At 39.4% G+C, this 24,448-nt stretch overlaps 1 protein-coding gene across 1 annotated transcript in view; it reads right to left on the bottom strand.

Moving 5' to 3' along the window:
* The window catches only part of PSMB2 (proteasome 20S subunit beta 2), a 30,513-nt gene extending 11,835 nt beyond the window's left edge, over positions 1–18,678 (bottom strand). The window contains exons 1-3 of the mRNA XM_014840108.3: positions 18,431–18,678; positions 13,677–13,799; positions 10,411–10,481 (exon numbers count right to left, since the gene is read on the bottom strand). Of these exons, the coding sequence (XP_014695594.1) occupies positions 10,411–10,481; positions 13,677–13,799; positions 18,431–18,521 (285 nt within the window). The 5' untranslated portion in view covers positions 18,522–18,678. The remainder of the gene's footprint in view (positions 1–10,410; positions 10,482–13,676; positions 13,800–18,430) is intronic.
* Positions 18,679–24,448: the final 5,770 nt, after the last annotated feature.

The raw sequence follows: 24,448 nt of genomic DNA, 5'->3' as shown, positions 1-24,448 counted from the left end.
AAATGCAAGAGACTGTGAACTTCTAAGTTTAAGAGAGCAGTTCTGGGGAGCTGAGAAGAAACTGGACTTTTTTTCTTTCATGATCACAAGCTGGGACAAGTCCTGTTATCCACTCTTGCTACAGAGAAAAAAAAAGAGAGATGAGTTGGAAGTTGAAACAGTTTCCTCTTAATCCTGTGACTGAAAAAAGTAGGAGTTTAAACTGATCAGACTCAGAATCCTACCCTGACCTTTCCAAGAGGGAAGCTAAATTAAGCTGATTGCCTGACTTTCCTGATTCTCTCCTGTTTCAGAGACATTTCTCTTTCGTAACACTAAAAAACAAAGCAGCTCATGTTTATAAATTCTCAGACTAACTTGAGATATAAGGAAACAAATGTGCCTCAACACAAAGCAAACCTTTGATTTTCAGAAGCCCAAGACAAAATAAAAGAAACACTAACTCTGGAAATGAGACTAACTAACCAAGGTTTCTCTTTTTCTTTTCTTCACCTTAGGTCTCTGAAAGTGTATTTGGTATAACTGTTTGATGCTGGCAGATGCAAAATCATAATATAAAAATTGTCTTCATTTTCCTTTAATAATACTTAGCTCATGTTCAAATGTTTTTGCATAACATGTTGGCAAAAATTCTTATAATGGTTGAGTGAACTTAAACTCAGGAATGTTACAGCATTTACAACCAACATTTTAAACTTTAAAAGCAAAACATCTTTAAAATTATTTGAAAGAACTATGATTTTAAATGCCATGAGTCATAAGATAGGCATGTGTTTTTGTTAAAAAAGCAATCAAAATCCGAGATCAACCGTGGCTTTATAACTTTACATTTGTGTTACCAGAGATAGCCACTTGGCCTTGGAGCCTCAAGTGCCCTATTTGAATGTGGGGGATACTACTGCTTGCCTGTCAGCTGTGAGGAATGAAAAGTGCTCATCTGTGCTAAAGGTCCTTGGAAGGAGGCCTAGAAAATAGTAGGTGCCCGATAAAGGTCAAAAGAATCTGAATTTTAGAAGCAAAAAAATTAAATATTGTGTATATTTCAATTTTTAGCAAAATTAGATTTTAAAGTTCCCCTACAATAATCCCCAAATTTCTGTCAACTTTACCTCTCTAAAGCTATCACTAACCCCAAGTTTGAATGATTCTCCTATTAAAGTTGTAATCTTACTGTAATTAGAAGTTTAGAAATTTAATGAGTTGAAATGCAACATGGCACAGATGCCTTATTATACCAACTAGTTAACAGTATTTGTTTTCTACATTAATTTTACTTGCTAATCAAAAATACTGCTTTCTCCCAAATAACATCAAAATAAAATTGCTGATTGTGCAATGGTAAAACCAACAACACCATGTCTGCAACAAGGCCACTTGAATTCTTTTTTTCATGAGCTGGCAATTCCCAAGGAAAATTTAAGACTCCATAAACCTTTAAGTCAGTTCTCAAAAGATACAAGGGCAGAAGCCATGTATTGTATACCACCAAGGCTTATATTAAGTTGTACATGTTAAGCATGCCCATGAATATCCATGAATGTTGAACATCAGAGCTGATTCAACTCCCTGAGTTAAAAAGTAAGGTTTGCTGGAAAAGATTATTTAGGACCATATATGACATGTTTTCGGACGTGCACAGCAACTATACGTAGAGTATTAAGAAAATCCTGGGGAAAAGACTGGGAGCCCTCCTATTAGAAGACATTAGCAGCCTAGGTCTAACATAAGTTATTCCTACCTCTTTAATAGACCTGGAAACTCCTCAGTGGTCTCCCTGCTTCCTTCTTCTTTCCCCAAATGCTCCACCAAAGAGTAGCCAATGGTCTAACCAAATCTCATCTGATCATGCTTATCACCTCTTAGCCAACAAGAGAGCCCTGCTGCGTTTAGCATAAAGGTTTTCATCGGTCTTCATAACATGGACTACACCTCTCTGGTTTCAATTTCTTACCATTCCTCTAAAACCCTCAGCCATATTTAACAACTAGCTCTATGTAGAAGAAAATCATATAAAAATATTTATTTATATTTGTTTTTCAATCAGTAGAGCCCTAATTTGCATACAGTACCTCACTAGTTAAAACAGATGAAAAATTAGGAGTAGGAGGCTCAGAGAACTATTTGTCCCTGCCCTGAACATCATTAGGAAACCACAGTGCCTAACCTAACATATTCTCTCATGCATCTCCTTGATTTCATCTTTGCCTTAATGACAGCTAGTCCTTCAAGGCTCAGGTTAGGCCCTGTTCCCAGAGCACCTATCTATCCGAAGGGCTACTGTAGTACTTGACACTCTGCGGTGCAATTGACTGTTTACTTCTCTGTTTCCTCACCTGAAGGCACACACTGAGCTTTCCACCTTTTCCTCAGCCCCAAGGACAATGCAGGCTGTAGATTTGCTGAATGAATGACTATCAGCACCTATGAAACTTCTCAGCTCTAGGAGGCATCAGAAAGGGAAATGTGGAATTCTGGTGGGTTATTTCAGTTTATAAAGATTTAGAGATTATTATTTCCTCTCCTTTCCCTTTTACTTTTCAAGCTAGTTAATCCTATTTCTTCTATTGTCTACACTCATAAGTAACAATAAATCTGAATTTATTTTTTCCATTTTTAACTTTTCAAAAAATGTGTTATGCTTTCCTGCCCTTTTACCCTTGTTATTTTCTTAAACTCTTTTGTGAAATAACACATAAAAACTGCACAAAATACACATATACAGCTTAATGAATAAAATGAATACACATGTTAACTACCTCCCAGGACAAGAAATAGAACAGTCAACTCTCCTTCCAAAGACTTCTCACCGACCTGCATTTTAGATTACTGATTTTTTGGGAGAGAATAAAGAAAACCTCATTGTCTCACTGAGTTTTTGGGATCAGCCACTGAATTCATATCCCTGCACAATCCTAGGCTGGGGCAGGTAAAAAGAGGTAAAAAGAGGCACCAAGAAGCCAGGGTATATGTGTATTTGTATCTGTGAGTGTGAGGGCATTCCCACCAGGCCAGGGCACTGGTTTAAAGTAATCTTAAAAGGTGTGATAAATCTTTACTTCTAATGGTAAACATTTTCAAAATAAAGCATGTTTTTACTAAGCAGACACAGTATTCTGCTGCTCCTGGCTTAAACCAAACCTTAACAGGAAATTACATAATTTTCAAGATGCAAGTTTCAAAACCTTACAAATTTAGACCATTTCCTATATTGCCTCCCCCTCATTGTAGGTAGGAAAGATGCTTTAAGTGAAAAGTTGGCATTAGGGGGTTGCACAATCCCAGCCACCCAACAGGATCATTCCATTCAACCAGAACTGGGGTTCTCTCTGCTCACAGCAGGCATCCAACAGGGTAGCACATATATGCTCTCTGAGTGAGAAAGCAACACCTTCTCACATACAGCCCCCTGGAGAGAGATGGGGAAGGGGAGGGGGGAGGACTTTACACCTGCAAACTCCTAACTCTATCAGCACTAGGGCTGGGAAAAACAGCACATATTTAAAAAAAAAGAAAAAAAGGTTTCCTGATAAAGCCAGTAACTTTCAAGAGCTATCTTCTTAAGCCATTTTTTCTTAGAAGACTAGTAAGTGTAATGATTCAACATCCAGGTCTTTGTCTTCCTTCAAGCCCTAATGACTGTATAAGCAAACTGCTTAAAAGGGCAGCTGTCAGAATTCTTATTCTTCTTGGTAGAAAAACACTATAAGCACAGAGTGTTGTCATATTAATTAAGGCATCTCAACTTCAAGGCACATCTGTCTCTGGGCCTTTGGATCATCAAAATGACCACCAAAAATAGAACAGGAGTATCTCCAATGGGGCAGACAGAAGCCAGCCCCAATCCTAAGAGACTCCTGTGAGATGCAACTTGGGATGCACATGTGTTTTGCAGTACCACTGAATATCCATCTAAATGTAGCCATGTTTTCAGTTTTTACTTTATGTCTTACTTAGGCTAGGAGACAAAAGTAATTAATAGACATATAACTCTTGGCCCACAGTGAAAATCCTGTTAGCTGACTAGGTCCAGTATGGAAGAAAACTGTTCTCCAGGTCCAGAAGAACTGCTACTTACACTGAAATTCCATGAGCTTCACGATGAACATCTCGATTTTTTTTTTTTTTCAATTTCCCCATCACCAAAAAGAAGCCAGCTCTGTCTGTCAAGATGCCCAGGCTGTGTGGCAGTGGTGTCAAAGGCTGCCATTTGCTCCAAGGCACTGCCATCTGCAGCAGCACAACATTTTGTCTCCGGAAAATAAACACATCTGCCTTTGCCAGTGTCCTCCCACTGAGCCGCCCATCTGGAGCAGGTGAGCTGGAAGGCAAGCCTGGGCATGGGTGAGACGGGGGCAAGCAGGGGAGATGAGGCCTCAAGGGAGATGGCACACAGAGTAAGAAGGCAGTACTGTGTCATGTCACATCCTGCTAACCACATTTGCCAAAAAGCATGTGAAATTGCCCTTGTTAGTGGTATTTTAATCACACATAACAAATGGTCATATTTAGGGGACAAGACCTGCAAAGTCAAGGTTTCACCTGGACCATCTGTTCACAAGGTCACAGATACCAAGAGATGATGTCTTTGTGCTAGCCACCAAAGGCATGAGGACAACAACTCTAGTGGTCAGAATAGAAGGCTCAAAGTAACAGGATTCTTCTAGGAAAGGAACACACTAAACATGACTACTATTAATCAGACCAAACACGCATTTAGGCCACAGTGCTGGGACAAGTCATGGCCACTTCTGGAAATGACTAATATCTGAAATTCTTTCCTACATATTCTTTCCTTTTCACTGAAAAAATAAATTCAAATCTGTTTATAGTCTTGACACCAGATCTTTACATCATACTATTTGGGGGCCGGAAGAAACCATAAAAATGATTCAATCAAATCCTCTCTTTCTCCCAAGGCTTTTCAACGAGCTCACAGAAGAGCTGGTGCTAAACCTCTTGGAGCAGGGCTCTTTCAACTATCCCACTAGTTTTCAAACTTTGGTGAGAAGTGAACACTTTTTTCAAGTAAAATCTTAAATGGAATCCCCAACATAAAGTAGATAAAAGTCGAGTTGATCTATATAAAGCAGAGCTAAAGTTGTGCCACACTGGTCTTCTTTGGTGAGTCTCCTGAGGCAGCTTCATGGAACAAAGTTTAGAAAGTTCTACATTGGGTTGAATGATATTCTTCAAACTCATTATTTCTACTGTTTATTTGCTAAGCATTTACAAGTATAGCCGTATAAAAAGATAAATTACCAAAGGCTCACCAAGCACTCCAGCAAAGGTTCTATGAAAACACTTTGGCCAGTGAGTAGCAGTAGTAAAGCCCTGAAGATTACACACCGTGGAGGCCAGCACTGTACTCTAAGCCTTGCCACAAACTCCACATTCCCCCAAGATATCAGATTTGGCTGGTTCATACCTCAGTCTCCACATATATAAAATGGAGACCTTGGTGGATTATAATAGATGATTTTAGGGCATTCAGATAGGCTACACCAAACATGCCACATAATTCATTTCAAGCAAGAAACAGCCCCATTACTTATCACTCTCCCTTCTATAGCCCACTAATCAAATCATAAGGAGAATTTTAAACAAGCATTGTGCAAACTATTCCTTTAAGACATTACAAAATTTTCAAAATAATCCTGTTAAAAATCCAAGTAGCAGCTCCTTAACGATGAAGTTACTTTTAAATTAGATACTTAGTATTTTCCAGGGATGTATCATTCACTCACCAGCCCTGGTGGTCTAGGGCTTAAGACTCACTGCTATCGCTGCCATGGCCCGAGTTTGTTTCCCGGTCAGGGAACTACATCACCTGTCTGTTGATTGTCATACTGTGGCAGCTGCATGTTGCTGTGATGCTGAAAGCTATGCCACCAGTATTCAAAACACCAGCAGGGTCATCCATGGTGGACAGGTTTCAGCAGAATTTCCAGACTAAGGCAAACCAGCAAGAAGGACCTGGCCACCCACTTCTGAAAAAACTGGCCATGAAAACCCTCTGAAATAGAGCATTGTCTGACACAGAGCTAGAAGGTGAGAGGATGGAGAGAAAAGACTGGGCAGGGTTCTGCTCCACTGTATACAGCGTCACTAGGAGTCAGAATTGACTCGACAGCACTAACAACAATCATTCATTCATTCAAAACATATTTCATTTGGTTAATTCTCAGTTCTCCTAATTTGCCACTCTGATCACTCCTTCTTTCTTCATAGATGAAGAAAGTGAGGCTCAGCAAACAGAAGTAATTTATTCAAGATTACCCAAACTAATACAAACCAGGGAAGAGACTGGAGCTCTGGACTCCAAAACCCATGCTCAAAGAAGCCTCATAAGTATTTGAAATTGGGGAGTCAAACCCATAGCAAAAGCCTAATAAGCCCTTTTCCAGCTCCTTGGAGTATAACCAGGAGCAAACCAACTTAAATGTACACATGGATTCACATAAAAACTAAAATGAAAGCTATTGATTTTTTCCCCAATCTGTGTCTTTTTTCATCTCCTCCTGCTCTTTAATCCTTACATGGAGAAGTAATATCCATTCATTAAGAATACTTCAATAAAATTCCCTTCCAGCGTACAAATGCACAATAACACTTCAGTGGTATATGTGGACCTAACTGGATGACATTTATTCAGTAAATATTTATTGTTATATCTTATCTATAAAATCCTATGTGGAGATCTTTTTTCCTTCTCCCCAAAGCCCCCCAGTACATAGTTGTATATTCTAGTTGCAGGTCCTCCCAGTTGTGTTATGTGGGATGCCACCTCAGCATGGCTTGATGAGGAGTGCTAGGTCCATGCCCAGGCTCCAAACGCGCGAAACCCTGGACCGCCAAAGCGGAGCGTGCAAACTTAACCACTGGCTATGGGGCCAGGCCCCTATGTGGAGATCCTTACATTTTATTAGAACTGAATTATTTTATGCTTCCCCAAATGCACAAACATACTTGTACATTAGTCCAGTAACCAATAAAGGAGACAGTGAAAGAGTATAGTATTTGAAGTTAGAATCTTACCTCAGCCTTTTATAGATCAGCTATGTATGTGCCTTTGGTAAGCTCAACCTCTCTATTAACCAGCCTTGGTATCCTTGTAAATAAAATGAGGATAACACTCATCTTACGGTGTCATAATAAGCACTAAATAACGTCCCATATATAACGTCACATATATAACTATCTAGAGTAGCACTGTCCAAGAGAACCTCCTATGATGATGAAAATGTTCCATATCTGCAATGTCCAATAACGGTAGCCATAAGCCATATGTGGTTATTGAGCACTTAAAATCTGGTTAATGTGACTGAGGAACCACATTTTTTTAAAGAAATAAAAGTTTATTTCTCATTCAAAGTCCAGGAGACTCTCACCCAGGAATTGAATTTTAAATTTGTTTTAATTTTAATTATTTTAAATTTAAATAGCCACATATGACAAGTGGCTACCATACTGGACTGGGTTGATCTGGAAAAAAGCTTAGCACAAGGGGCTGGCCCCGTGGCCGAGTGGTTAAGTTCGCGCGCTCTGCTGCAGGCGGCCCAGTGTTTCGTTGGTTCGAATCCTGGGCGCGGACATGGCACTGCTCATCAGACCACGCTGAGGCAGCATCCCACATGCCACAACTAGAAGGACCCACAACGAAGAATATACAACTATGTACTGGGGGGCTTTGGGGAGAAAAAGGAAAAAAATAAAATCTTTTAAAAAAAAAAAAAAGCTTAGCACATAACAGACAATCCACACAGGTTTACTTCTATTTTCCCTATCAATATCAGTAATTTTTTATACCCCACTCTTTACTAGCAAATCAGGTCAACTAAAATACCACAACAAAGAATCTCCCATAAGAAACTCACTTATAGCTATTAAATTGCTTCTTCAACCAGAAAGCAAAAACAGCATAAAAACAAAAGTGATTTATTAGTTATATGTGCCATACACTGTGCTAACAGCTTTGCATGATTACCTCATTTAATCTTTATAATAATTCTACGAAGTAGGTACTATTACTTTCTAGGTAGGGAAATTAAGCTGAGAATTTGTCCAAAGAATATAGCTGGCAAGTCAGCGAGCAAAGATTTAAACCCAGGCAGATTAAATCCAGAAACTGTGCTTAACCACTAGGCTAAACTGCCTGCATTTTAAAGAACCAGTTCACACAAGATTCATTATACACCCTGTCATAAATAAATGTCCTCTGAACCAAATACCACACACCCACATCCAGCAAACTGGAAATCAAACAATCTGAGATACAGACACACCATTATGCATGGTAACTGGTTGACCAAAAATAAGCCTCATGTGCCAACTGGTCTAACTGTGTAAATGTACTAAATCTAGTGGCTTTGCATTTATATTAGAAAGACTGAAAACCACCACTACCCTTCTCTCCAGAATAAAGTGCCTAAAATATAAATTCATATTTCAGGACTAACAACCTATACTGATAGGAAGGTAGAGGAGTAGGGATTAGACCCAGAAGCACAAAGCAGAGGAAGTCAGTATCTACTAGAGCCCCATGTCACTGTCTAGAAGGGGTATTTATTTGTTAAGAATCAAATATTTCTGCCAGGAGATTAACCAGATTCACTGCATTTGCACGAAGCACACTGCCATTCTTACTCAATTCTAAAAGAAGCTTAATTCACTTAATGTCTAGAGCATTTATGACAAAGTGTTTACTGTGCTCAAAGCCAGAATTCTTCTTCCAGTTCTGCCCGACAAGTCAGAGGAATACTTTACACAGCAAGCCACAGCATACTCTTTACTGAATACCACAGGAACTTCTGGGTGGAAGTAAAGGTCACATACGACCGACTCACTTTGCTCACTCAGGGAGGAGTGAACAAGAAAAGGCGACTGACCTTTTACCCAGATCAGAACTATGTATGTAAGTTTGTCTCCTCCTCCCAATCCATCTTGTCTCTAGTTTCTCTTCAAATTTCATGACCTTCATATTGCACAAGGCCCTTGGTCAAAGCTAGCACTGAGAAAAAGAGATTCCGTTTATTGAGACATTCTCAAATAGTATTATTAGGTACTAGAAAATAAACTGCTTTAAAGATCTGTAATAAACAACTTAAAGTAACACCTGTACTTATTTAGATTTCTGTCATAACTCAGCTTAAGCAAATGCACACGAAACTAAAACCATAATAAAAATACAAAGAGCACCTCTGTTCTAGAAACACTACTGAAAAACCAAGCAGCTGATGAAGAACAGTCAATTATGGCACCATTAGTGTAGCTTTGCCTGACCTGCTGTGTGACCTGGAGCTAGTTCTTCTGCCACTTTGTGCCTTTCATTCCCTATCAGTGATAGAGAATTATCTACTATATCTCAGTGGAATAGTGAGCAGATTAAATTATTAAGCAAAATGCTTTGGGCAAAAGTCATATGAATGTTAAATATTATGATTTACAAGCATTCATTTCCTCGCACTCCTGTGGGGTTAGGAAGTTATCTCGATTTCATAGGTGAGTAAACAGGCACAGGGGGTAAGGTCACATGGTGAGGCTCCAATTACTTAGTCCCTGTGGGACGGGAATAATACACACCTTTACCAATCATAGGAACCTTTTTGGGACATCCTACACAATCTTTAATACATTCAATCCTTAACTTAATGTTGCATTTTAACATGCTGTCTATGGAACAAAGACGGTTTCAAGATAGCAATACAGACACAACAAGTGAGGTGGAATAATTTTTTTTTTGAGGAAGAATCAGCCCTGAGCTAACATCTGCTGCCAATCCTCCTCTTTTTGCTGAGGTCGACTGGCCCTGAGCTAACATCTATGCCCCTCTTCTTCTACTGTTTTTTTAATATGTGGGACACCTACTACAGCATGGCTTGATGAGCGGTGCCATGTCTGCACCCAGGGTCCGAACTGGTGAACCCCGGGCCACCGAAGAGGAACGTGCGCACTTAACCACTGCACCACCTGGCCGGCCCCCCAGGAGGAGGAATCATTTTGTGTGCTTTGGAGAGAATAGTCACAGAAAGACACAATCTCAAGATGAAATCTGCACTATTATTTTCAAGGTTTCACCTCCACTACCTTGTAGGGACTTTCAACGACAGGAATTAAGAAACATGGTTTGCACGAAAACACTTTGAAAAAAACTTTAAAAGCTTGTCACAGGTCTTTCTGTTGGAGAATTTGCCCCATCCAAATTCTCTGGGAATGCGTTATTTGCCCTCTGGGCTTTAATTAGCAACTCTGCAAAAAGAGAAAACAAATCCAAAGAGACCGAAGAGTGATGAACGCAACAGAAAGGGCTCAGAAAGGCCAAAAAACGGCAAAAATACTACTTGCATGTAATAGGAATGTAAAGCAGCACAGATTTTCCTGCTGGTACCTAAGGCTGCCGGCTCTATTGCTTACCCGACTCCGGAGACAGTCAGCCAGGTTTCGGCGTGTGAAATTAGCTGCTGCTGTGGGAGACAATTCATAACCTGGCACAAGAGATAAACAGTCACACTTAAAATGAAGCAGAAGGAATAACAGTACCCCAAATCATTCCACAACCTTGTTCTTACCCCCTACCACCCACTGTACACTCAGAGTATATAAAGTGCACAGAATGAGGGGTGCAATCTTTCTTCTCGTCCCTTTCCCCATTCAACAGTTGTGAAATAGCTGGTCAGTACTGACAGTAATTCCTGGCCATGAAACAGAACCAAGGTAACTATTCTGTGGTGAGATAAAATTCACAGCCTTCCTTAAGTGATTCATTCATCAACAGACTGTGGTTTCCTCAATAGAAAGAAAGGGGTACAGATACACAAGTGTGGAAAAAAAAAAAGAGGTGTTGAGATGCCAATTTTTTAAGTTTATTTAAAAAGGATATTGAGAAAAGAGAGGCTGGAAGTTAGGACAGCCTCAGAGTCATACTTTATAAGGTTTTTTTTTTCTTTTTATTAAGATTATGATAGTTTACAACCTTGTGAAATTTCAGTTGTACATTATTGTTAGTCATGTTGTAGGTACACCACTTCACTCTTTGTGCCCTCCCCTCACCCCCCCTTTCCCCTGGTAACCACCAATCAGTTCTCTTTGTCTATATGTTAACTTCCACCTATGAGTGGAGTCATACCAAGTTCGTCTTTCTCTATCTGGCTTATTTCACTTAACATAATACCCTCAAGGTCCATCCATGTTGTTGTGAATGGGACGATTTTGTACTTTTTTTACGGCTGAGTAGTATTCCATTGAAAGTAACTTTATTAAGTATAATATGATTTTTTAAAAGTACAAGTCACAGAAAAAGAATGCTTCCATCACTAACTACAACATTTTTAAAAATAGAGTATCTCAAAAGTAAAACCTTTGAAAAAAGTTGTAACGCCAACAAAAGTATAACCCAGAGGAATGGCATCATGTGTGCATTTAACGGTGCACTCATTTTGGAAATTAACTCCCCAGTAAACTGGGACTAGTGCCAGAAGACACAAGAATGACCCACAACTCAGTGGACCCACAGAGAAAACACCAGTTTAAAAAGACAGATGGCACGTGGTTAAGTTATTCCCTACAACATTTCAAACACCAGTGTCATATCGGGTACAATCTAGATTAGAATTCAAACAAATATTTAACAGCTACTATGTTTCAGGGTCCATGCTGTGCTAGGTGCTTTGACATATATTACCGAATTCCATCCTCACAACCAGTCTATCAGTACATATTAAATCATAATGGAAGCAACTCTGGACAAGCAGGAATACTTTCAATTTTCTATCCAATCCCCTGAACACCAGTAAGGACTTGAGAGTTATCTTAAAGGTAGAAAAGTCTGATGCCTGACCATCTGCATATAGATTTTTTTCTTTCCCTTATTTTAGCTCAGTTCTTCAACTTTAATATGTAGAAGAATTACTGTGTAGGGTTACATACACCGAACTATACTTGCCAGGTAACTTCTGGGTTTTGTTTTTTTTTTAATATGTATATATTTTTTTGCTTCTGCTTTTTCTCCCCAAATCCCCCCAGTATGTAGTTGTGTATTTTTTAGTTGCAGGTCCTTCCAGTTGTGGCATGTGGGACATCACCTCATCGTGGCCAGATGAGCAGTGCCATGTCCACGCCTGGGATCCGAACCGGCGAAACCCCAGGTGGCTGAAGCAGAGCACGAGCTTAACCATTTGGCCAGGGGGCCGGCCCAACTTATGGGGTTTTAAGGACAATTTTAACCATACACAATTCTTGTTTATGCACTGACTTTAGATCCTAAAACACATGTAACAAGCAGCTCTCTCGACTCATGTTTACTCCTCCTCCCTCTCCCATGACAAGAGAGTAAAGTATTGCTGTACCTACTGTACTTCAGAAACATTATTGGTATCCCTCACCTGCCATGTAAGCAAAAAGTAGAACCATTAACAAATAATTGTTGAGGGGCGGCCCCGTGGCCGAGTGGTTAAATTCATGTGCTCCGCTTCGGCAGCCCGGGGTTTCGCCAGTTTGGATCCCTGGCGTGCACATGGCACGGCTCATCAAGCCATGCTGAGGCGAGGTCCCACATGCCACAACTAGAAGGACCCACAACTAAACATACACAACTCTGTACCGGGGGGCTTTGGGGAGAAAAAGGAAAAATAAAATCTTAAAAAAGAATAATAATAATAAAAATTCTTGAAATATTCTGAACTTGCTTAAACCTAAGTACCATGTGTTTTAGCTTCCTGAAAGGCAAGGACTGAGTCTTGTTTATCTTCGAATTCTCTGTGGTACTAGGGAGAGTGCTTCACATAGATGAGGCCCTCAAAAATATTTATGGAATTGATTGCATGATGCTAAATTTGCTGCCTAAAAAACTATGAACGGATCATATCTAGTCATATTACACATAAAATTATATTCAAAGTAACTTCTTTCATAGCTCTGCATTATACCAGTGCTGTGTATAACAGTGTTATTAAACTGTGAAGTAAGTTTCTTTCTGCTAGAGTGGCACTATAAACTTTCCTGGCTTAGAGAGCTAGTGGCCAGTATTATTGCATAGGGAGGCTTTCTCAGTGGATAAGAATCTCTCTCTGGGGATAGCTCCAATGAGGGCTTGCAAAATATCTCACAAAAATCCTAATTATCTCCCTAGACAACAACCTACTAGTGAGGCAAGGCAGAACTCTTGTATGACAGAGTGACCTCCTACAATTACACAGAGCTTTATGTTTACAAACCATTTTTATGCATATTGTCCATTAATATTTCTAGAGTCTCATTTTAGAAATAAGGAAAATAAAGCCCCAGAGAGGATAAGTGACTTGTCACATAAAAAAAATTAGTAAAACCGAGTTTAATTCAGGTCTTTTAGGTCTGAGATTCAGATATACTTTAGCTCAAAGCACATCTTCTGAAATATCTAACACTTAAAAAGTCTGATATCACCATGCTCATCGACAAGATGGTGTTAGTTTTATCCCCCAAGTATCAGTGTTTTAACGGTTCTCTTTTCTGCTCTGTGATTCTTGTAGAAAAATCTTTAGGATCAGAAGGAGGGTCTAGACAAGGTTTTAAAAATAGGAAGACTCAAATAAAAATATGACCACACCAGTCTGCTCATGTGCAGAACTGGTAGTAGAGAATATTCTTTTTCAGTGCAAATCTAAAGATAAACCAAACAATGCTACATTCTAAGTATTACCCACCATTTCGCATCTTGTAAAGTTGCACATTTTTCTGAATATATTCTGCAAACTGTACAGTGTCGCCAGCCTCTCCAACACATAGGAGTAAGATTTTTTCACTCATCTTAAACATCTTGTCATGATCTGCCCAAAGAAAAAAACACCCACTGTTAGAAGTTACCTTATCAGAAATTTCTTGCTATTATATAGGCAATCATAAACAGGTTTATTAATTACTATACCGAATAATTTTACTAATCACTATTTTTAAAAGGCTTTAATGGGCAACTGTATTAAATACTCTCTTTCACTCTCCATGTTAAACTCCTCAGCATATTTTATTAATGTCAATTTCAGTTAGAGAATATATATAAAAGCTGACAATTGAAAATATAGCTAAAAACACGTAAAGGCATTTGAAATGCAAGCAACAGAACAATCAAAGAAATGAAAGTATCAAGTCAACAGCCATTATCTTTAGGCTCATGATTTCAAAGTCCTGAAATGTCTCTATAAATACAAATGTTAATTATATTTATACACATACAAAAGCATATATGAAAAATACTGGTCTTGAAATTAAGAAGCTATCTCTAGAAAGAACAAAAAATTAACTGAGGGGGCTGGCCCGGTGGCACAGTGGTTAAGTTTGCACATTTCACTTCAGCGGCCCAGGGTTCGCCGGTTCGGATCCTGGGTGCAGACATGGCACTGCTTGGCACGCCATGCTGTGGTAGGTGTCCCACATTTAAGTAGAGGAAGATGGGCATGGATGTTAGCTCAGGGCCACTCTTCCTCAGCAAAAAGAAGAGGATTGGCAGCAGTTAGCTCAGGGCTAATCTTCCTCAAAAAAAAAAGAAAACTGAGACTATAAATCATCTTAAAAAGTAAATCAACTCCATTTCTAAAGCAAAGAGAAAATTAAAATGACTTCCAAAAACAAAAATTCTAACAAACATCGTTAACACTAAGCTTTTTAGAAACACTTCGAAAATCTCAATACTCTAATCTTATCTAGCTGAACCAGACTCATTCAGATTAGATAGATAAATAAATATTCAGATAGCAATTAGTGCCCAAGGAAGAAAACTCCATATTCAGTCTGTAGCTTCAGAAAAAGCCTATCTCCCCATCTTATTCTCACTTTCACTTTTCATTTTTCAAGTAGTGCTGAATAATCTTCCCTGGGAGACATGTTTTCTGTTTGAAAGCTTCTGAAATGTCAAAATCCCTAAATAGGATTTAAAGAACAAAATGCTACAGTCAAATACTTCACAAGTGTTTGAGAGTTGTAGGCAACAGTAATATGGCTTCTTAGACTTTGGGGAAAAACCCACAAAAAATGTGCCTGTGGATAGTATCAAACCCCCTTGAAACTCCTAAACAAACACACCTTTATTATAGGCTACAGGAGATTTAAAGACCGTTTGCAAACTTTTTATTAAAGAAAAAAATTCACTTAAAGGTATATTACCAATGCAAAGAAAAAGCACCAGAAGAGTATTATATGCCATGGCATCTAAGTTCTTGCCAGTGGCAAGAGTATGGGCAATTTTTTTTTCCTTCTTTTTGCTTATCAATATTTCCTAAAATGTCTATATGTGACATGCGTCATTTGGTAAGAAAACATTTAAAAAACTGTTATTTTGAGGGGAAAAAAAACTTGTTTACAAAGAACTTGCCACCTTTAAAAGAAATGCTGAAATTTAAGGCAATAAACTGTTCAATTTTGAAATTAACTTAATATAACACCTAAAGTGTTTTCAAACATCTATTGCACGTCCAGCGAGTTGTGAAGGGCGATATGAAAACAAAAGCAATAGATGCTAATGGCTCCCTGCGTTGTGCGGGAAACAGCCTATGCAGCTCTACAGAATTTCCGATCCCTGACAAAGAACTTACAAGATCCACACACATGAAACAAATGAACAACAAAATGAACATCAGTGTACAATATACTGTGGAAAGCCAACTGGAACTAGAACCCCACGGACCTTGGCTATAATCTGGGCTCAGCCCTCCCCACTTGGGCAAATTATTTGCCCTCTCTAAGCCCCAGTTTCCAAGCATGTAAAATGATAACACTATCACTTACTCCTGCCTAACTTATAGGTGGGGAAAACTGTACATGTTATTATTATACTCAGTGTTAAACAACAGAGTTCACATTATACATGCTACAGGAATTTAGAGAAAAGAATTCTGTGTGGGCTGAAGTACTGAGTAATTTAAAAGCAATTCCATATAGGCCTGGAGACAAGAGACATGAAATGTGGCATGTAACCAAACTGAAGAGTTGTGCCACTTTAATAAGCAAGCAATCTCTGGGAAATATCTTCTCTATGGTATCAAACTATCTTACAAATGATAAACCAAAAAACTGACTAGAACTATTATTCTCATTTTATACTTAGAGAAAACAAATTCCAAAAGGTTACTCATTTTCAGCATTCGTGCCTATCCTACACAAGTCCCTCATGAAATGAAAGATACGAAAAAGTCCTCATACAATTCCAAAGCTGCTATAATAAAAATTTTTATACCAGGAAAGGCTATAGGGAAAATTAGAGAGAGTTGAGCGCAATTATTTCCAACTATCTTTCAAGAACTAACTCAAATTCATCTTTCTTCCACATCACAGTGACCTTCCTTTTCTCTGAATACCCTTAGGATATACTCCTGAAATCATTAATTTAAAACTAACCTAGTACTTACTAGTGATACTTCTTTATCATACAAAATCACCTTGTAGTATTTATTTGTTTTCTTAATGTCTTAGACCTCTAAGGATTATACCTAGTATGTTGCATCCTCTGTAACACCTAGAAGTACACTCCACTCTTCAAAGTCATTTCACATACATTTTTGTGATGACACAGATCCCCTGTAAAGATACTGACTTGGTTATTGCTCTACCTAGAAACTACTTCATGCTAAAATAAATTGCATGCATGTCAAAGGCTTTACTATTCAAAAAAATGGACAGATTTACTCTCAAAACAAATTTACTCCTTTGGAAAGCATGGTTTACAAATAGAACTTCTACAAACTAATCATGGAATTTCGTAAAGTAATTTGACATATCATAGATGTTTAACAAATCACTTTTAGGTCTCTCTTCTTCAGAAAGAACAGAACTCAGGCAAAGTCCCTCAGTTCTTTCCAGCTCCCCAAGCGATGATAGCCTGACAATCAGATGCCTGTCGCTTACAAAAGCAGTGGTGGACACTATTTTGCCTCTGTTCACATCAGGAAACCCCAGATTTAATCATTTTTGTCTCCTTAAAACCAAGAGGAACTGTTATCTGCCCTCTAAGCTTTCCCTAATCTTTAGAACTAGAAAGAATCTCTTCTTCCTCTGGATTACCTAAAAATTATCTCTGCTTCCTCTGCACTACCTGAGAAGTTTGATGGTACTTTTCATATGCAGTATCATTTTCTAGCTTGTGTTATAACTGTTTGTACACTTATGAGTCTGTATTAAATTGTAACTTCTTTTAGATACAGGCCACATCTTATTCTTCTTTGCATTCCTTCAGCACCTAGCACTGTAACAGGCACAAAGGTGCCCAAAATCTATTTGTCAAGTGAACATTAAATCATCAGAGCGAAAGCATAACATTTTTTCAACAGTACCATGTCTACAATCAATTATGAAAACACAATCTTAGATTCCACAGATCAACAGGCAAAATCTTTTTAAAATTATTTATTGAGTACTGACTATAGGGAGACGGTGTAGCATAGTAGTTACGGGCAAAAGATATGGAGTCAAACTGCATAGGTTTGAAGAACCTGGATTCTGCCACTTGTAACCTAAAGCAAGTTTCTTAACCTCTACACTCCAGAAATATCATTTGTAAAGTAGCAAAGTAATAGAACCTATCCCAAAAGGTTAAACGAATTAATGTAAATCATTTAAAATAGCAACGGTACTTAGTATTCCTACTACATAAAAACTCACTTAGAATTTAGTACTAGTATTTCTACTTAGTATTTATTAAGTATTAGCATTAGTACTTAGTACTTCTACTTAGTACTTAGTAAGTACTAAGTATTTCTACTTAAGCATTTAGTATTTCTACTACTAAGTATTTGTCGCGGTGCTAAGCATTTGCACAAAAGTTTTTCACTCAGTCCTCCCAACTAGCTTAGGAGGCTGGTATCACTAATCTGATTTAACAGAAGAGGAAATCTGGGCACCGTGAAATAACCTGTAAAAAGTCACAAAGCAAATAAGTGACAGGGCTCCAGTCCCCTGACTACTTAAATACAAGGAAAACTTAACAGCCAGTGCCCTGGAAAAGGAGGATCAGAGCTAAGACAGGGGGAGATACAGGCAGCAGAAGGGAAATGCCAGGTTTCCAGTCGTACAGTCTCACTCTCCCCAGGATCCCACTTACGGTGTCAGCAAAGTAACCTCATTAGTAGTGACAACAAGAAACTTATCAGAGATTTGGGGGCCTCTAGGGAGCCTGGAGCCCGGCAGGAGCTTAAACACTTAAAAACTGAATTCCTTAGGCAACTCTCGCCCAGCAAGCATTTAGCGAAGGCCAGAGCACAGCACTGACCCAGGAGCCCCGGGGGGGAATGAATGTCAAGGCCCTAAACTTGTCTGCCCGCCTCCTAGTTCCAAAAAATGAGCAAGTGCTGATCAGGGCAGGCGGGCTTCCACCTCGCAGACTTCCCTGGTTGGTACTCATCCAACCCTCCACCAACTCTCTCTGACTGCCCCTCCACCCAGGCCCGGCAGGGCCTCCCCTACTTCCTCTCACCGTCCTTCATCTGGACAATATTGCTAGCGGCCACCCGGTCGGAGGCGACAAGGACATAGTCGGGGCCCTGGATGCCGATAAGGTACTCCATGCTGGCGGGTGGCAGGAGGCCGGGGGCTGCAGCTTCAACAGAGAGCGCGCCTCGCCGGTTTCCGGGCCTCACCGGTGAGACAGCACCACCCAGCGAGGCTTCGCGCGACGCAGGCCGCGCGACCGCCCCGGTCGCTGGCGCTTTCGGATGACGTACAAGTGTCGCGAGAGGTTGGAAAGTGGGCGTGACGTTGGGTGTATTAAACTCAGTGCTCGGCTGTCGACCTGTCCCGGTTCCTTGCAATCCGGGCACTGCGGATGGCTTATGTTATGTAGCGCCTAGTTTCTTTCTTTATAAATTGAGAGATTGAGACTTGCTTGAGGATGAAATCACGCACTATGTATAAAGGGCCGAGCACATGTGGGTGCCAAAAAGGCGTGCGTCCCTACGTGGTCGTTTCCCTTCGTTACTTGGTAAAGTATCGCCAGAAACTCCTTCCCTGCAAGTCGGATTAGAGAGAGAAAAGTAACCTTGACAGGAGCTCTATTTACATGTTTCACAAAAATAAAATATAGTTGAGTTAAAGATCTAAGCATTAAGACTAAAATCATAAAAGATCTATTTACAGGTGTTCCAACCTCAAATTTACATGCAGTTGTTACCTTTGGTAAGAATGATTTGAAGGGAAGACTTCCACTTTTTATTTTATACTCATCTGTATTGTTTGAATGTTTCGAAATGCTCATGTATTACTCGTTTTTATCAATAGGAAAAAGCGCAGCTAGCCCTTTATATCTTGCAGCCATTCTGGGAAAAGATGAAATATTCCGTGATTAGTTTCTGTCATCCACGATTGTGTCTTCATACTAGCCATGCTAACTTCCTCGGAAATGGAAAACCAGTTGCAATTATATCTCCAAACAGAACTATTCAATTCACTTGCTTCTGCAGAAATGTGCAGTCCTTACTCCATTCTGAATGTTTCTTCCAGCTCTCTGCCCATGAAGGAACATAGAGCCTGAGGAGTTTGGAGTGGCCCATTTATCTTGGGATGGATGCCAGGGGCAAGTGAGGTCATTAAGTCAAGTATCCCACTATGAACACAAATGCATCCATCATCCTAGAAAGATCCTTTTCTAAACACCACTGGAGAAGAAGTCTCTTAAGTCTTTCTCTCTCTCCCGTCCTCTCCCTCTCTCATTATGTGTGTTTGTGTGTTTTTTAAATGCCAAAAATACATAGTTATACTATACACACACATACACAAATAATACAGAAGAAATGAAGAGTTAAATATCTCTCCTGCTCCCGCCAGAGGTAACTACCCACCAGATGCATGTATTCTTCCAGACCTTTTTACCTTTGTATATACCAATATTCATTCATTCATTCATTCACAAAGGCTGCAGCATTCTGAATTGGGAAATTCAATTTTTAAAAAGGACCCCACCACACAAAAAATAAAGGACCCAAAGATTTTTCAAGCTGGCTCTTCCCTCTTCCTCCCCAGGACTCTTTTGAAATCCCCTCTAGCTAAGTCGCACCAGAGATTCTGTAACTCCTTGTTAGTGTAGAAGAAAGTGGATTTTCAAGACCTAACTTGTTCTATCTCACTAAGAATCAGAGGGAATCCTTCCTTCAACTAAAGTCTTAGGATAACTGAGTCTTAGAATTGGAAAGAATGTCTGTAGAGGTTCCAGAACCAGCATGATGTAGCCAACTTTTTCTGTAAAGGGCCAGATAGTAAATATTTTTGGCTTTGCAGGCCATATGGTGTCTGTCACAACTACTCAATGATGCCACTGTAGTGCAAAAGCAGCCATAGTCAATATATAAATAAGTGAACATGGCTATATTCCAATAAAACTTTATTTACAAAAACAAGGCAGGGGGAGGGGAAGAGATGGATTTGGCTCATTTGGCCATAGTTTGCAGATCTCTGATGTAGTGGGAGACCTGTAAATCAACACTTAACTCTGGTCACAGCCCTACCTTTTCCCACCTTGGTGCAAAATTCATTGAGCTTCAACTTCCTTATTTATAAAAGGGACATTTAGAAGAGAGATTTGCTTGCATTTCTCTTGAGATGGGAAGGAGATGCAGGTTTGGATGGTTCCATAAGTATAAGGAAACATATCCTGCTCCTTCATTGGAAGTTTGGCAGGACCTTAGGGAACATGGCCATACTATGGGAGCTGCCAGCCTTGCCAAGACTCCCAAGCCCAAGCGGGACATGAAAGCATCAGCACAGCCCACACTCAAAATATCCTGTGAGCTTAGACAATAGGGTTGAGATGACGGTAGACTGGATATCAGTGGCCCACCTGTAAATATTCAGAAATGTTAATGTATTGGATACTATTCATGCCCTGCCAATAACCCTTTTACCTACCTGTGGTAGCTGCCATCCCCAGCTGCTGTAAATGTTGGTTGATAACAACTCACAACTGTCCCTTTATGCAGGGAATTTCTCTCAACCATCTGGGAGACATCCTTGCCTGGGAGCAATCTAGACCCACCCGTCAGCCAATGACTGACTGACACAGAGCTAAAAGGTCAATTTCCTTAATTTAAAGTGGGATATAGTTTGTCCTCCCGAGTTTCCCCGTGGATCACTCTAACGCTAGTCTCCAGACAAGACCACATTCTTGCTTAGCTTTTTTCCCCGTCCTATCTTACTTCTGTTACTCCCTTTCTCCTGAGAGCAAGCCCCCCATAAATGACTTGAATAAGCATTTCAGTTTTGCTTCTAGGGAACTCAAACTAAAATATTTGGTACCAAAAGTGATCCCAGAAAGCAGTCTCCAAGGGATTCTGGAGTGGGACACTCACCAGCTGGATGACAATGAGGACACCAACACTGGTGATAGGAGGAAAAGTCACAGTCCCAGACTTGCTACAACAGTGCAATTGCTAAGACTTTCCCCTGTATTGAACTAGGATGGGCTATGTCAAAGACATTTTCAGTCATAGACAAGCTGAGAAAATTCGTCACCAGAAGACCTACCCTACAAGAAATATTAAAGGACATCCTTAAAGGGGAAAGAAAGTTATACCAGATGAAATCTTCTATATACACAAAGGAATGACGAGTTCTGGAAATGATATCTATGTAGACAAATAAAAAGGCTTTGTTTTTTATGATTTAAATGTCTTTACGAGATAATTGACTATTTAAAGGAAAAATAATAACGTATTTGTGGGGTTTGTACCATATTTAGAAGTAAAATGTAGGGCAACAAAAGCACAAAGCCAGGAGAGGAGAAATTGGAAGATACTGCTTTAAAATTCTTGGATTATATATGAGGTAGTATAATATTGCTCAAAATTAGACAATGATAAGTAAAAGATGTATGTAATAAACCCAAAACAAACACTAAAATAACACAGAGTTACAGTTCATAAGCCAACAAAGGACGTAAAATGAAGTAAAATACTCAATCCAAAGGGAGACAAAAAAGAAAAAGTGAACAAAAAAACATATTTGACAAATAGAAAACAAATAGCCAAATGATAGATTTAAATACAATGATATCAATTATCACATAAATATAAATGATCCACACACTCCAATTGAAAGCCAGAAATTGTCAGATTAAATAAAAAAGCAAGACTCAACTACATGCTGTATACAAGATACTCAGTTTAAACGTAAAGACACGAAAGACTTGTACATAAATGTTCATAACAGCTTTATGTGTAATAGCCCAAAACTGGAAAAGATGGAGGAGGGGAGTCATGCCCAACAACAGGTGAGTGAATGACGCGTTGTTGTGTGTCCACACAATGGAACGCTACACAGCTATAAAAATGGATGAACTGCGGATGCACACGACAACATTAGAAACATCTCAAAATAATTATGCTGGATGAAAAAACCAGACCAAAATAGTACACACTGTATGATTCCATTTATGTGAAAGTCTAGAAATGCAAACTAATCTACAGTGAGAGAAAGGTGATATGTGGATGCCTGGCAATGCCTGGAGGAGCCAGGGAGAGATTGGAGAAAAGGATGCAATGGGCATGAGGACATTTTGGAGGGTGAGGGATATGTTAATTATCTTGATTGTGGTTATAGTTTCACAGATGTATACATACGTCAAAACTCATCAGACTGTATGTGTACTTTATTGTATGTTAATTATATCTCAAGATAGCTATTTTAAAACAATATTTTCACCCTGGGGGTATGTGACAGAAATTGGTGCCCCCCTCAAATATTTGAATGACGCAGTGGTGGTTGTCCCATCATAACTCCATTTAACTCATCAATCTAGCCCATGCAAAGACTGGAAGGATTATGGCAGATGACAGTGGATTACTGAACACTTAACCAAGTAATAGCCTCCATTGCATCTGCTGTGTTGGATTTAGTATCTTTACTAGAGCAGAATAATGCAACTTTGGGTACATGGTATGCAGTTATTGATCCCTTCTATATCATTCAAGAAGGAGAATCAAAACCAGTTTGTGGAGCTGGCCTGGTGGCATGGCAGTTAAGTTCACACGTTCTGCTTTGGCAGCCCGGGGTTTGCCAGTTTGGATCCCAGGTGCGGACATGGCACCACTTAGCAAGCCATGCTGTAGTAGGCGGCCCATGTATAAAGTAGAGGAAGATGGGCACGGATGTTAGCTCAGGGCCAGTCTTCCTCAGCAAAAAGAGGAGGATTGGCAGCAGATGTTAGCTCAGGGCTAATCTTTCTCAAAACAAACAAACAAACAAAAAATCCACCAGTTTGCATTCACGTGGAATAAGCAACTTTCGTGGTGTCATCTCTGTGTTATATTAATTTTCCCACAATAACTAGCCAAGTCTCTTATAGAATCCAATTCCCTAACTAGAAGCCAAATCAATTCAAATGACTAAAATGTGGCCCTCTCTAGGCATGTCAAATTGCTGAAAACAAAAGAGTTAATATATTCACTGAAAGCTAATATGCTTAATGCCTTGATGTCACCCAAAGAAATTGCTGTTGTGAGGGTAGATACCCACAGTAAAAGAGATAATATAGAAGCTAAAGGGAATTCTTCAGCAGATATTCATGCTAACAAGCTGATATGTCTAAAGAACCTTAGGCAAGAACCTCTTATAGAACAGAAAAACAAATTCCTGGAGAGGCGCAAAGATTATATCACAAGTGCACAAAATCTGGCCGCCAACTTCATATTTTACATCAATTACAACACAGGGAAATTGAAAAGTTCACATCTAAGCTAAAAGAAAACACAACCTGGCTATCTAAGGCAGACTCAAGGAGCTGTTAACACGTTTTCTTGGTCAGACCTGAGAAATCTTGGGTCACATTTCTACAGTGACTTCCAGACTCTTTTGATTAGTTTTGACTCAGTGAAGACCAAAAGGGAAAACACAATTTAAAAGTTCCCACAGTATTATGAAATTATTAACTGTTTTCTTTTTGTGTGTGTATGAGGAAGATTGTCGCTGAGCGAACATCTGTGCCAATCTTCCTCTATTTTACGTGGGATGCTGTCACAGTGTGGCTTGAAGAGCAGTGCTATGTCCATGCCCAGGATCAGAACCTGTGAACCCAGGGCCACTGAAGCAGAGCACGCAAACTTTAACCACTAGGCCACTGGGCCGGCCCCAAGACTGACTGTTTTCTGAGGTCATGGTATCAAGCAAGAATCTGTTTTAAACCTGTCTAATTGATAAATGAGAGTTCTATACCCTTGGTAAAAAATAATAACCAGAACAGATTTTAAACCATTTTCATCAATCAACATTTGTTGATATAATCAGTTACATCAGTGAACTTGCTTTTGCAAGCCAACCACTGAGTGACAGCTTCTCGTTTCTAAAAGTCAGCCAATCAAGAGTTGACTCATTGTAAGGAACATACTTCTAAATGCCAGCCAATGAAATCTCACCCAAATGACCACGCTTCTAAAAATTATGTCAACCCATTCAGCCCCTGAAAATCCACGAATCTTTGAATTCCATGCTTTCCCAAAACTCTAAGATA

The sequence above is a fragment of the Equus asinus genome, chromosome 5 (assembly GCF_041296235.1).
Source record: "Equus asinus isolate D_3611 breed Donkey chromosome 5, EquAss-T2T_v2, whole genome shotgun sequence".
NCBI lineage: Eukaryota > Metazoa > Chordata > Mammalia > Perissodactyla > Equidae > Equus > Equus asinus.
This window is presented reverse-complemented; position numbering and strand designations above follow the sequence as displayed.